Raw genomic sequence first — 16,171 nt, 5'->3', positions numbered from 1 at the left:
TCACTGATTTCGTTGTGGTTGCACAAAATAACTTTAGATAAGGGTTAGGGTTATTTTGTACGACCTGTTACTTGATCTATTTACATGCAACATTCAACATAGTATTAAAAGTTTAATAGTTACGAACATTAATAACAAATCCGTAAGGTGTTATTTATTACAAGTTACGCGGTAATACTCTACAAGCACAAATAGTTGGTCAGTATCGGGTGTCAAAAATCTATGGCAATCTAAAACAACCAGGGTAAATACCGAGCCCTTTACATACATATGCGCTCATATATATATATATATATATATATATATATATATATATATATATATATATATATATATATATATATATATATATATATCCATATTACTCAATATAATAAATTTTATTCTAATATAAATCTTAGTATTTCGTCGACACTTAATTTTCTACATAACCTTTTCATACTTAATGAGTATTCACATTTTCTTGGCTCAAAACAAACAAAAAACCCTGACTAACAAAATTATTTTTCTTTTAATAAGGTTGCAACATTGAAATGTATATATATATATAAACCCGGTAATCGACAAAGATTCAATTTACTAAGATCGGCGTATAGAGAAAAGGTTGATATTATTTACTAAGTTGACACAAGAAGTGGAAATACAACAAATAGAACAGGCACGTAACTTTCCAAACTATGTAATCATATATATATATAAATGTATATACAGAGAAAGAAAAATCAAGATTATTTGAAATTAGTGGGCCCAAACTACTAATACATACATACCATATAACCAATCAATACAAAGAAACCAGAAGTCAGTAATCAATGGGTATAGTTTGTACGATCAATGAACAATAATCAAGTTTCTGGGAATCTGAAATCGTAGTGTACCCTCTCGTCAATCCCTCCCATGGTGAGTTGAGTATCGTGAAAAACGGTCCTCAGTTGTTCTGAAATACCGGGAAATACCTCCACGAATTGTATCCCTCGATGTTTCAGTTAGTACATACGATCGAAATAAGTGATATGAACATTGTATGTTTTCATGAGTTTCAGAACCGGGGAGGGGGGCAGGTTCAAAAAAAATCTTGAAGGAAGAAAGAGACAAGATAGAGAAAGCGGCGCCAACGAAAGAAGAAAGATTGAGGTACTACTCACTACATAGACGAGTGACCGAATTTAAATATATACCAATTCACAGCCAAAAATATTCACATATACCGAAAGAGGGCGGTTTACTTAAATACGTAAACTGGGGGGCGTCCTGCTGCCAAGGATGCAAGTCTGTGTCCATCAGATCCCAATCCCACAAGAGTTTGCTTGTAAGATTGAAATCTGAGCCCCGTATCCGGCCCAGACCAGCAGGATAAAAGGAGAGGGGAAAGGGATCAGGTAACTGCGTCCCCAATTTTGAAATCTCTAAGTAAAGAAAAATATTCGACCCCTCAGAAGAAATAAGAAGGTCCAGAATAGTAATGAAACTAGAGTAATAGTAGAGATATCCCTAACGAGTAATTTGCCAAAATAAAAAAAAATTAAATAAACTGAATTTTGGATCGGTGATTTTAGTGACCAAACATCACCGATGGCTGCCTGCGCAGACATGCCAAGGTCTGGGACGTCGTTAATTTCCATCATTTACTTAAGCTAAGAAAAGAAACGAAAATACTTAAGAGGACTAGGGGTCGACGTCCGGGTACGCAAACCTTGTATGGTAAATAATGTACGCAACGTAGCAAAGAAAAAATCTCGGAGAGTCAATGAATGTTAAAGGTACAAATGACCACACCCGTACTTTCCGATGATCACAGGATAAAGCAGTTATTTTTAATAATTTTCATTTCCGTAAACCATCAAAGGTAATTCCTACATGATGCTACCCTATCTGATGAAAGGCTTAAGAACCGAGGCTCTTAATATGAGAAACTTAAATGTGAAGTAACATATAATTCCCAACTACACATTACTATCCAATAGCAAACTCAGTCGGATGAATGTATCAGTGTAGAAGTCAAAACGCGAGAGGTTTTCAGTAAACATATTCATATTCTCAATATATAATATACACTGGGCCTATCCATTTAAGTACAGGCTCCTATCATCTCATTCAATTTATATCATAATCGTATTATTATTATATCATTACATTTATTCATTATTTACTCATTTTCACCCGAAGTAATATTTTACGGACACCCTATTACATACATTTACACGTAGGCCATACACGTATTACATTATGCACTAATAAATCTGTAATTATCACAATCCGTCACGCTTAAACTGCTACACGATAACATTCATCGAAACACGGACTCTTTGTTCCGAAACACCAAAATTCTATTTACTTCGCAGTTTTGAAAGAAAAAATCATACACGTATTCACTTAAAGTTAAATTGTCAACGATTATTTTATTTCTGATTTGCTGATTGAACTAAAGCAACAATGGAATATCTCTACAGCAACGGGAAAAGAGAATTTAATATTTCATTTTGAAACAAACAGTAACATCATGTAGGCTTACTTCTATTAAGAAAATAGGCATTCTTGATTTCAGTGGATATTTCGGTTTCTAATTGACATAGCAAGCTGTAATTTTCAGAACAGTAAGATCTCATGCTATTTCATTTAAATGTATCCTCATATGAACCGAAAACCATGTCTACTGGATATAATTTAGAAATAAGGGCCAAAATCAAACAACTTAGATCGCTAACTCATGCAATGGCGTAATGTCAACAAACAACTGATTGCCGAAAACGGACACGATGGCGCTGCAGTAGAGAAATAATTTACTGTGTACTAAAATATACCCTTACACTTATTAATCAGAACTCTAATATTTACTCTTGTTTAGTATACTTCGAGTTAGACAAATGGTACTAAATTAACGCATGTTAAACACACTGTCCTCGCAGTAAAATCACGCATTCACACAGAACTACTAACTACATACACCACTATAAATAATACACACAAAGACTAACTAAACAAGCACCATTCATTATAGGCATGTTAAAGACGAGTACCTTCAAACACATTACTCCTTGTCGGTATATAAAGTTGGCTCTATAGAACTTTAGGAGGACAAAATGAGAAGGTTAACCCTAGGTCCAATTGACCTGGCCTATTATTCAAAACACGTTTACTAGAGTTTGAAGCCCTGGGGGCACCTTAACAAAATTTATTGAGGGGCCTTTCCCTGAGAGGGGAAAAGGCCCTAAAAGAAACAATAACTAACCCATCCCCCCGCTAGAACTGATTCAATTCGGAAAGTGAATAGGAGCCCTTTTAGTTAGCTTAAACTGCCATCATGATGATTAATGTTACAGCTATGAAACCTACTATGTATATGCAGTTATTGATTAATTAAAAAAATCACATCTACCAAATACACGAACGAAACACACAAAACAGGTAGTATTTTCCCTAATCCGTAACTGAATTTGTGTTTTTAAAGAAAAGGAAAGTAAAATCACGCTTTCATTCTGTCTATTCTAACTTGGCAGCAACATGGCGTCCTGTAAACCGGAATCTGATATTTCTCCTTGGTTTTACAGTTCTCTCAACAAAAGTATAGGTTTTCTGGCTCCTAAATGATCATATGGCGTTTACTATGGCATTTAATCTGATTTTTACCTGATTTTCACTCGAAATTTAAGTCCTTACCAGCAAATATGTGGCAGTTGATGTCACAGGCTATGCTCGTTGAAATGTCCGTGATGAGAATGATAACATTGCGCCGAAAACGACAGGGATAGGAGAATTCCTCCAATCAGGGCGAAATCTTTCAGCCGCGGAAATTACAAAGCAAATAGAAATTGGTGAAATCCAGATATAACCGGATCTGAAAGTGACTATGGACTAGTGAGAGGGGGTGAGGGAAAGTTTAGTTACCTGGCCAAATTCTACATTGGTTTGAAATTAAGAAAATTTATATTCAATGGCGGAACTATATTTTGGTATGACGTCAGAATGGTAAACCATGTAACTATTCAACTTGTATATGCGAAAATGAGATTTACAATTAATCAAAATATAAATAAATATGTTATTCCGTGAAAATATGATTCCTAATAAGACCTTTCGATTCATTACATTCATTTGAAGTAAAGAGAATAAAGAAATCGTGTAATTAAACCGAAATCGAATTTAAAAAAAAAAATCACTAGGTACAGGGTGAGGGAAAAAAGTTGCCATTGCTCTCAACTGTAATGGTACAATACAATTATGCATTCGACACAAGTATAGAACGTTTTCGATTCGTTTTGCCTGTCATCCTCCCATTCTGACCTCCATGCCAACCAAAGCTTAACTTGTACTTAAGCATAATCAACAGTGTCACTATTCATCTTTGTGAAAACTATGAATTCGACACTAATATCTTTCGTATTTGACTACTTTTACAGTACTTGTCACCTTCAACACTTATTGGAGATGGTTTCAGTGTCTAGCCTTTAACTATGCAGGAATTTCAACCGACTTAAGCACACCTATAAATTACCATCTGAAAAACAACTGTGCATGTGATCTTTTTCGAAGAGGAATTCGTTGACTACTTTTACAATACCAGTGTGGTAGCTTTTATTTCGTTTTGCATGCTGAAGATTGCCAGAGCTCAACGTCATCTGCACTATTGTGCTTCGAATGTAGGTTTTAATGGCGTTTAGTTCATTGAATGCTCGGTTAGGTGGTGTTCTCGTCACAAGAAAAGTGGGATACAGTTATAAATGGGTAGGGGTCTAAACAAATACGAAACACTACTAGCAATGACAGTTATCTAACTATAAAACGTAAGCTAATTCATTCTAAGTTGAAATTTCACGCAATGTATTCCTTTATTACTGTCCGTTAAAATTGTTGCAGCAAAGAGGTGATAAATGTTTTGAGTAGATTTTACAGTCTACAGTTCCTTTACAACTTCCTTTTCTTCTAAGAATGGAGTAGTGTCCATTTTAAACATTGAGGAAAAAGTGTGAAATTATATAAAAACCTGCAAAGAGGAATTACGAAACTTAAATGGGCCCCCTTCTGCCGTGAGCCTTCCGCACCGCGCTCCAGTTAGTTACACCATCGATCAGGGTGCATGATGCAGTTTTCCTTTTTAGAAACAGTAAGGCAGTAAGAGTTTTTTACTGTTGTATGAATTGAGTTGAGTTGGGTAGAAATGTCTGATAAAGAAGACAATATACTCAAACACAAATCATCTTTCTCGAAGTTCTAATGAAAAATGAATCAAATTGTCTTAAATATGTTACGTTTTTGAAGAGTAAAAGAGCAAAAAGTTATTACACATTCTCATACTGGTGTTATTTGGATGAGTATTTATAACTTACAAATAGTCATATTTACGTCATGCCTTAATAGATGAGGGGTTAATGAATGGGATTTCTACGCTGGTGTTCCTGAGTTCAAATCTTGTCCATTTTTTACTTTTTTAAGCTACACTTAGTGTATGCATTCCAGATCCATTTCATCTATAATATAATAACAGCTAGTGAATTAAATGTAGCTACAAAGTTGAATGTAGTATTATTTTCAAAGTTGTATATTGTAACCTAATGAAACGCATGTATTAACGTGTCATATTTGAAAATAATGTCAACTACAATTAATTCACTACCTGATACTATATTTGATTCAAGCTTGAAGATCTGAATGCATAAACTAAATGCGACTAAAAGAAAAAAGTAACAAGAATTGACGAAATTCGAACCTAGGACCACCAGGGAAGGAATACCGTTCACTAAACCCTCATCTGAAAAGCCACGACGTGAACATAGCCATTTGTAAGTTATAAATTTGCACACATTTCTAAATTATATTATTACAGTAAAAATATGAGTTTTTATTACTATCCGACTGTCGTCGTTGTGCAAACATTCAGCATGATATGACATAGAAAAAATTAATTATATAAAGGTAGTAGGACTTAATATCGACATTGAAACATCGTAAGTTAAAGAAAAACATGTAATAACAGATATCATATTTGAATATAATTTCGTCTTAAACTAGCTGTGACAACATTTACTTCAAAATTGAGTTTCTCGATTGCACAGTATGAGCGTGGCTAGAAGAAAAAGTCAATAAGAATGGTCGTAATTCGAACCTAAGACCATCCAAGTAGGAATCCCTTGCATATAAAAGACAACGATGCAAAGTATTTGGCATTATTTTATCATATAGTTCTATCAAATATAACTTAATGAACAAAATAAGAATAAATTTTACTGACTTAAAATTTTTCCTGAATAAAGGGAAGTTCATTATACATCCTATAATTAAGCTACAAGAGGTCTGCGTCTCATTTGAACGGCGTATCCACCGAGTCAACGTTTGTAATATCCCATTCTAGTACGTAAAAGAAAAGTATGTGGCAGGCTACGTAAAGTTCTCCGTGGCTGAATGGATAAAGTCATGGATCTATAACTGAAAGGTTCCTTGTTCGAAACTCGGCTCGGAATCTAAAGATTTTTTAAATTCTTAATTCTCCAGATCTTAAGATCTTTCTCTCCCTTCGTAATCATCTGATGTTCTAAAAAGAATTCACCATATTAATTCAACAACTGCCTAATATAATCCTCGCACTTCGGAACCTTCCCTTCTTCTGTTTCACAAAGTCACAATTTTTATCATAATACTGATGTCGTGCGATATTTTTTTTCTCCAATTCTAAACTTGTATATGTAAATCATTCTTTTCTGCCTCCATATTTCAATCTCTCTCTCTCTCTCTCTCTCTCTCAATGTTGTCCATGAACTGTTATGGCTTGGGATCAAAGTTTCGACTCTTGAAACCAAATGCAAGCGCTCTAGCAATGTGCTATCGTAACTATATAGGTTTATTGTTAAAAGCAGCGTCATTTTGATTTTGCCTGGGTCCGGGGGGAAAGCGGAGATTGTCCGCCGACATAATAATTTCATATTTTTATTATTTAAAAAAAATGAAATCTTTAAGTTTCCCCCCCCCACACGGTTCTGCGTGGAGGATAAAGAAGACGGGGACGATAAGCAACGAAAGAAATTGTAGAATGAAAAAGTGGGAGGAAACGGGAGAACCCCGCTCTCGGAGTTTGTCCACCACAAAGTTTACTTGGCGCGAGCTGGGATCGAACTTCTTTTTAATTACGTTACTACACATTTGATTAAACAATATGTATTTCTCAAGCTCAAGAGAGGGGGCAATTACACCCTTGTGTCCTGCAGAAATGACGCCAACTGGAACATTTTCTTGCAATTATTGACAAGAAATGACTAACGCTTATTTCTTTCAGTAGTTTTTAGAACTCTGCGCCCGCATTACAGACTTTGGGAAGCACAAAATCTACTGCCATGATTAACAATTTCCATAGAATTCACAAGGAGCATCTTTCTAGGTTGATGTGATGTCTTTGAAGAAGGGAAAGAATGCAAATAAAGGATTTATCAAGCTATGGGAACATTTTGTGACGGTTTGTTTTATTCAGGCTCTAGAAAGGCATTTCAGAACAAACGAATGAAAGTCAGTTTTAGAGCGATAAACCTTGTAAACTGATGCCTATTTTCTCCGTCTGAATGGAAAGAGTACACACTCTATGTCACACACCGCTTTAGACAAGGAGAGGTGGAGGAGGGAGGTCAGTTGTGTTTAATACCGGAAGTAACAAGTCGATGAGAAGTGTATTTGGGAATGCATAAGCACACGGCGGAAGAGTTTGTTTCTAAGTTGGACTTAAACTTTTTGTAACATTTCCTATGCTTCGAACTGTACTAAAGAGAGAGAGAGAGCAAGACATGAAAAAGAGATAACTGTTCTCACCTTCGCTCCATGGCGTATCATATATGAGTACGAATTTTTTCATTTGCCAACTTCTCCGTAAAGAAATAAGTAGAGTTGCTAATTCCTCTTCCACAAATGATAGAGTTGGTGAAAGATCAGCGTTAATAATCATTGTTTTCCATGCTCCAATCCATAGATAAAATACAAAATAATTGAGAAAAACTTTTTTCATATTTTGTCATGGAATTTTTCATTTACCGTAGAAATATTATTATTTCAGAATGCTGAAAACAAAGATAAAATATTTAAACTTCATAGAAATAATGACAAAATATGAAGAAAACAAACCAAAATATTTCTATCAAAATTTAATTTTAGCCATTTGTCTACAAGGATTGATTTCTCAAGGATTTTAGTTTCATCTATGTTTATTAGGCTACGATATCAATTACGTTATAACGCTTGTTCAGCTAACGTGTTCAATTTAAAAATTACAATAAACACAAAAGTGTAGGTTCTGCTTCATGGTTTAATAAATATCGACAGTTGTAATACACTCAGGGTGGTAACAATAAAGTGAATGTGAAGTCTCCTAGATGTAGCAAATTAGCTATATAACTTTCTGCTAAACACGATAAGATTATTATTTAAATACATCTAATAAAAAAAATTAAACGATTGAATTTCGTTTCACAGTGTGAAAGTATGGTTGACTTCCAAATTATACGAATTCTCAAACTTGAAGTAGTACATCCATAATTACTAGTTGCAACAATGTCATAAGGTAAAAAAGAACGTGTTTCTCGGTTGCTAAATCCATATCAGAAAGCTATTACTCGTTTTCACCTACAATGTTTGCCCTATGAAAATAAACCTGAAATATTACGTTAGAATATATTTAAATTAAATTCAATTTCTTTAGTCATTACGCAACACCAAGGTTATGAAGGACGGAACGTGGGCCTTGAACCGCAACCGGAGCTTGAACTAACTGTAGTTGGCGGGTGTACAGACAATCATATAAGATCAACTTTCTCAGAAAAGCTGTGTCTCACTTTCCACAGAGTTAGATTACAGGATCACGCAACTGTCCTGACCAACTCAAATAATCTAAATTAAAAATATATCGAATACTTAAGTCTTTCAAAAATAAATAAATGAATAACCTAACAATTCTTTCTGAATGTTATAAGTTTCTGTCGAAGGGGCATATATCTGATATCTCGCTTATTGTTTAGGGACAGCGAGACATTATTTTGGCGTTACCTTTTGATTAATTTTGAAAATACCTTCAAAATGATTCGTTTCTTGGCCTGTTTAGCATTAGTGATATACCTACACAGGTGCGTATTTGGGTTGGGGTAACCGGTTCCCCAATTAATGAGGAAGCTTAAATTAATTTTCGTTTTAGGCCTTAGGATTGCAGCCGTTGAGTACATAGAGGTAGCAGAGATGAGTAATGATACGTATAAGGCCTATATGCAGGGACATAGAATGGCTGGTGCAATAGTAGGACGTAGAGGGAGTGAAGAACGAGTAATGACACCACTGGCGTAACTTCTGTGTAGACGGGGTGGACAAAGGCCACGGGCCCCGAGTCCCGTCCAGATGGTGAGGGGCCCTCAGGTAGGCAGGTGCTTCTATTAAAATGAACGACTGGATCTACCTACTAAGTTTCATTCAGCCATGGGTCTTTATAGGTAAAAATGGCGAAGTAGTTACTGCGGCACTTTTCTGCTATCTCCTACATTGTATATGTTATTCTTGGATTTTCTATACTGTGTTCATATTCACAAGTGTTCGAATTGAGTTTATCCTATTGTGTGGAGATAATTAGACTACAGACGGGGGGAGTGTATCCATACAAGGCGTCAAAGTTGTAATTTATGTATACTGTTTCAATATAATTTGTACATTAAAGACGGATAACATACTGAGGTAAGAAATATGATTAAAGGGAATTCATTTAAATTGTTAAAGTAAGTGTACGATAGCGGGTATTTGCTTTACACATATTTCGCAGGAAATCCATTCACAAGTCAGGAGGGAACTGACTCTCCAGAATTGAGTTTTCTTATTGATAGGAGAAATCAACATATTTTTGAGAGAATTCATTTCCTGGAAAGTCAGTTTCCTCGAAACTTGTCCTCTGGGTGGTGGACTGTAAGGCGGGCCAGCACTCTAGAACCCTGCCCACATGTAATGTTCAAGGCACAGGCAGGTGGTTGGAACGATTCGAACGTTTATAACGGATTAGAGTCGAATATGTCACACCGCATGCGAAATCGTCCCAAGCTAGGCGGGACTTTTTCGGAGTCTCTAGTGGTGGGGGAATATCCGCATCGCCCCGTGATTTCTCACCCTGATGTCACAGTATAAGACTAATTGCTAATAACTACAAATTCCATCATTTATTTGTGTACGACAATGAAGTTAAATGGAAATTAACTTATTATCCGACAGACATTTTCTAGCAACAGAAACTGCAAATATATATAGCAGAAGCCTCCCGTCTGTTCTTCAAGAGAAAGAGAAAAAAAACTAATGGAGGCAATGAAAAGTCTCTCTTTGTTTTAATAGTTTACGCTATTACACTAATTTAGGTTAGGTTGGGTTTCGGCTGACTTTTAATACCCTCCCACAAATGGTTTAGTAATGTTGGTACCTGTGAGTAGAACACTGCTAGGAACAGGTTCACGTTTGGTTTTGCTGTGTTCTTATATACAAATAGATAAATAAAACTATGTATAGACCCTACTAAATACACAAATCAAGTTCAATAGTTATTTAACAGAAATATCCCATTATTGTAGTGTTTGTCTCGAAATCTTTATTTGTTAAATACAACCCTTACAAAGATTCCTTATACTTTTCAAGCTGAAAGCCCACCACCTTCATTGTCTACGGGCCTCACCTGTTCTTGTTAGGCCACTGAATGACATGTATAAATTTCAGGTATAGAGCGTCCTACTCTTAGATTGCAGTACAGAGTAAATGGAGCGCGCTGTTGCCACATTTCTTCCGCCGTATGTTTTCTTTCGAAGAAAGAACAAGAAAGAAAGAGTGATGAATCTGTAAATAAATCCTTCTTAAATTCATATATTTTCAACTCTTTTGTCATTCCAATCGCGCAAATTCATTTAGAACGGCGAATTGGAGGGTACGAAATAACAGTCTAGCAATTGTGTTAGAAGTTTTTTTTTTTTTTTTTAATGATGGTTTATAAATTGTTGCAATAAAATTTTGATGGAAGCAATACGAAATCGAGAGAACATATGAAACGAATAGAAAACATATGATTGAAATAAATGGCAGGCTAAACACTTCTAAACAGAAATTTCCTGCACCGATTGTGCGGAAAACTAAGGAATAGCAATGGGTAAGATACTGCTACTGAAGTTGGATAAGAGTGAAAACTGGAGTAGAGTGATAGTGATAAGTGACGAGAAAATGTGACGTACGAGAACGCTCATTCGTCTGTGTACACAAAATATCCGCTAATCCAATTCCGTTTGTCAAACAAGTTACATAATAAAGTATATTGTGAAGGCGGCTTCTCCCCACTTCTGATGTTTAAGATTGTATCATGAAGGACGTGCTAGAGGGTATTGGTGGCAGGAAAAAGAGAGAGGGGACGAAAAGAGACTACAATTACTGGACGATATCTAAATAGAAAAATAATGCATGAAGACGAAGAAGTTAACCGAAGACCGTGGATCATGGAAGCTTCTGAGTTGCAGCAAGTGGTCTGCCAATAAAATATGATGATGCTGATGATGACATATGCAATAATGAATAGAAACTGAACCTCCTAGTTTCTATACTCACTTCTGACACCTCAGACACACAATATCAGTCTGGAAACAGAAGAAGAATGAAAATAAACCCCATTATATCCGTTCTAAACAAACGCGCAAGTTGTGACTTTAAATCACGTATAGTGACAGCCAACAAGATACAAATCATTGGGCGAGGAAACAAAACCAAACAGAATTATCAAACCCTGCTTCCTAAAGAAGCATGGGTGGGGTGGGGGGACAATAAAGAGGCCTTTCATTCTGCTTTGTGAGCTCATAAAGTTATTTGTTATGAACGCTTTTGTCATTTTCATCTGTGTATTCAAAGTAAATAAGAGAAGTGGAATTGCAAACGAAACCAACTTTTATTGTCAAAATTGTCAGCATCTGAAACAGCATTAAGGACTACATGCGAACCATAATGAATCAATTACAAAACTAATTGCTTTTTATCACCAGGAATGAGATTTATTATTAATAGATATTTGTCATATTATATATATATATATATATATATATATATATATATATATATATATATATATATATATATATATATGTGTGTGTGTGTGTGTGTGTGTGTGTGTCTGTGTGTGTACGTACTTGCGTGCTTGCAACTCAAGGAAAACAAGCAAAGTAAGTAGTGGAACTTAAGATTGAGTGGAGTTGACGCAATGTTTATCGTAGGTGAGGTCCAGGATTCGATTTTGCGAATATGCTTCCGTTAAGCTGTAGATTTGTGCTCACATACCGTCAACAGTAAACACTCATCGTTATAGCACAATACTCTACATCAGTAACTTTAAAACAAACATTATAAGGAAATAACATTGGCAAGATTTGTCACTGCCTTTCTTCTGGTCAGATGCGCGCGCTTTGGAAAGTTGACTCTTAACACTAAAAGTCATAAAACCTAAATAAAGAAAGATATCGACCTGCAATTTGTTTTAAAAATAACTTCAATCCTTTCTCAATATTTTTCTCGCTTTGCACCCCCATCTGACCTGAAAAATAAAAAAGTTTCTCACTAGTCAACTTTTTAGATATTGCATTGCAATAGTATACGCACTTTGTCTTACATTTTATTTTTTATTTTAAAATTCAAAAAGTTTTTTTGAATGCAGACTTTTCCAACATTGGCACCAAATATGGTGTTAATAGCTGTATAAGTTTCAATGTTGTATCTCTTAGAGTTCCGAACTTATGACGTGATATATTTAACGCGACGTCAGAATTTGCCTTTAGCAAGATTTCACTCTTTCAATGTATTTCAATACTTGAAAATTCTTCTCGATGTGAGAAAATCAGATTATTTGATAGAGAATACAATGTTCTACAATAATTTATTCATACCTAGTAAAAGAAACTATTTCTAAAATTCAGGCTAAGTTTGGCAACAATGGGCATAAGGAAAAGCATTGCCATTTACTCCTGTACTGCAATCTAAGGGTGGGACACTCTATAGTACAGTTCATTAAAGCGGTCAGGGCCAAAGTCTGTATGCTGCACTACAAACCACGTCTTTAATTTATGTTTCTAATTTCTCTATACCTATTTCATTCGCTTTCTTCCTCCTCTCTCCAATATTTTCGCGCTCGTTATCACATTTTTTCGGGAGGGCTCGTGCCCTACTAACCGTTTTTCAGCATATAATTAAAAAGTATGTATTCGATTTTTTGTGTACTGTCTCTGTGCCCATTTTCGTTGCAATTCTGCGTGGATTTAGATACTTTTGAAATATCTTCAATTAAATGTTTTGATATTTTGTGGTCATATACTCGGAGGGACCTGCGCTTCACAAACCACTTGTCAAGGAAAATAAGAATCGTATTCCCTTATTTTAGGTTTACTATATCTGTGTGCAATTTCATTTGACTCGGTTTACATTTTCCTGTGCACTTGGCGCCTACTTTCACACTTTTGGGTGGGGATTGTCACTTCAAGAACCATCTTTTTTCGCAGAAAAATAAACCCATCTTCTCTTATTTTATGTGTATTCTTTTTGTACACAGTTTTGTAACATGGGGCCGCGGTGGCTCAGTGGTAGAGCGTTCACCTCTGATGCTTGGGGTCCCGGGTTCGATCCCAGCCTCTGCCAAGTGAACTTTGTGGTGGACAAACACCGTGTGCGTGGGTTTTCTCGGGGTTCTCCCGTTTCCTCCCACTTTCTTCATTCCACCATTTCATTCATTACTCATCATCGCCGTCTCCTTTAGCCTAACCGGCATAACCGTAAGACGTAAAACTCAAAGATTTCATTTCATTTTTTTTTTTGTAACAATGCTTCTTGTACGTTACAATCCTCCATTTCCCAATTACCGTCATTAGAAATTTCGATATTTCCTAATTATAAGTTTGGATTTCGATATTTTAATACTTCAAAGCAAGGCCACCGTTCTCTTTGTAACTTCGGAGGTGGGGGCATTTAGATGTGTTTGGTTGCAAATAAGTGTCTAAGAAGGCATATATGAGGATTGTAAGACAAATTAAATTCAAATTATGCAAAATATTTTATATTCATAAAAATATAACAATAAAAAATAATCATAAAAATACATGGGGACCACATAAGCATTAAAAGGCCCGGACCCCCACGCCTCCCAGGATCGGCGACCTTGCTTCAAGAATACTTTTAGCATTGTCATCTGGTAGTAGGAGGAGTAAAACCAATAGTTCCTGTTGAAGTTGGAAACCCTCAATATGTTGTTCTAGGTCAGCACATTTCTTCATCAGGGAATTTTAGTCTTCGTTTTTGATCCTGTATCAGATCAAATAGGAAAAATGAAATGAAATTTTTGAGTTTTACGTCCCACGGTTATGCCGGTTAGGCTAAAGGAGACGGTGATGATGAGTAATGAATGAAATGGTGGAATGAAGAAAGTGGGAGGAAACGGGAGAACCCCGAGGAAACCCACGCACACGGTGTTTGTCCACCACAAAGTTCACTTAGCGGGAGCAGGTTTTGAACCCGAGACCCCTAGCACCAGAGGTGAACGCTCTACCACTGAGCCACCGCCATGATCAAATAGGTCATTATGTTGGGTCGAAATGAATGATTTCGCAAGAACTGTGCATAGCGATAGAATAACATCTCCTAGACACTACTTTCAACAAAGGCCGACAGCTTGGTGCGGCGGTATTGTTTCTAAGAAAACAAAAATAAGTGCTGCCTGTTCTCCCTCCAATACCACTTTAAATGTGAGTAACACATATAAAAGCCAATAACATCCATTGTCTGGGAAAAGTTTACAAAGAAAATGGCCCGCTATAAACAATATTAACTCCCCCTCCACTCTCTCTTGTACATGCCATGTCCATTTGTCGATACAGCCCCCTAGTAATGTGAAATTTTCTTCCGTGGTGGAATGGAAAAAGATGATTTAATTCACGCTACTTTACAAGAATATAAACCAAAAATTCAGTACAAAACACGTTATAACATTCAGTAGAAAACACGTTACTTTTTGAGGCTCGTTTTGGCACCCCTTGACTGTGGCGCCCCGGGCAGTTGCCCGGGTTGCCTGGCAATTGGTCCGCCCCTGGGTACAACGCCGAGGGGACTGCTCTTCCTTATTTATTCATTTGACTCATTTCTTTACTTTCAAATCTATCCGTCTATATTATATAAATAAAAAGGAAAGAGACTATGTTTAATACTGATCTCGATCAAATTTTCAACATAGATGAGGTTCAAGCCTCGGATGGTTTATATCATTTCATTTTGATGGTGCAATTTGCGCAAGGGGGAAATGTGTAAAAATGAGCGAAAATGACCAATATTAGTGCCGAATCCATAGTTTTTGGGGTCGGTGAGATGAACAGTGACACTTCGATGCCGTTTAAATCCGAATTCAGTCCCCATTACTACTCCTAAGACGGAATGGCGACATATACAAATAATTGAAAATGACCGATATTAGTGTTGAATTAATATTTTTTGCGGTTCCTAAGTTCATTAGAGACAGTTTTGGCGCTTTTTATGTCCAACATGAAACACATTCTCCCCGTGCGAAGAACGGACATTTAAGGTGATACATATAAATAAAATGGCTCATTCACTGAGTAATTCTTAAACAAATCTCTCTGTTATAAGGCGAACTTTGAAATTATTTATGAATGTTCTCCTTCTAGTCTATATTGCAGATAGGACAGGCTTTTTGGAAAATGCAATTTCTAAAGCTAAGAACGAGGGAAAAGCTTCAATGATTTTTGCCCTCGACAGATCTCCGAAACTACTCATCGTAGAGCCTTAAAATCTTTTGTTGTCATTGCACCCTGGGCTGTAGACTATACGGGAATTTTCGAAACGCAACTTCCCAAGTAAGGGAGGGAAGATTATTTTCTTGTCGTTCAGCAGAATTTTGAAAGTAGAACCATTAAATTCTGTGTAAATATTTTTCTTATATATATATATATATATTGAATTGTGACTTCCTAAAAGGATGGGAAAGAGGGCTTTATTCTTTCCGTTCTCCAAATCTCTAACCCTATTAAGTGCAAAACCTTGAATAATTTGCGTAAGCATTTTCAATTCACACCAAGTGATTTTGCGAAATTTGAGCTTCAAGGGGAGAATGGAGCTTGAACTTATTGTCTTTCTGTTGGTCTTTGAAGTTATTAGACGT

At 36.0% G+C, this 16,171-nt stretch overlaps 1 protein-coding gene across 6 annotated transcripts in view; it reads right to left on the bottom strand.

Moving 5' to 3' along the window:
• Positions 1–16,171, bottom strand: part of LOC145686307 (uncharacterized) — a 1,046,376-nt gene that overhangs the window by 1,019,115 nt on the left and 11,090 nt on the right. For all 6 annotated transcript variants that reach the window (XM_081759457.1, XM_081759458.1, XM_081759455.1 and 3 more), the window contains exon 2: positions 7,789–8,033. In XM_081759457.1, coding sequence (XP_081615583.1) covers positions 7,789–7,981 — 193 coding nt within the window. In that variant the 5' untranslated portion in view covers positions 7,982–8,033. The remainder of the gene's footprint in view (positions 1–7,788; positions 8,034–16,171) is intronic.

This window comes from Thermobia domestica, chromosome 5 (assembly GCF_964235325.1).
Source record: "Thermobia domestica chromosome 5, izTheDome1.hap1.1, whole genome shotgun sequence".
Classification (NCBI taxonomy): domain Eukaryota; kingdom Metazoa; phylum Arthropoda; class Insecta; order Zygentoma; family Lepismatidae; genus Thermobia; species Thermobia domestica.
The sequence above is the reverse complement of the archived record's forward strand: the minus strand, read 5'-3'. Positions and strand labels throughout refer to the sequence as shown.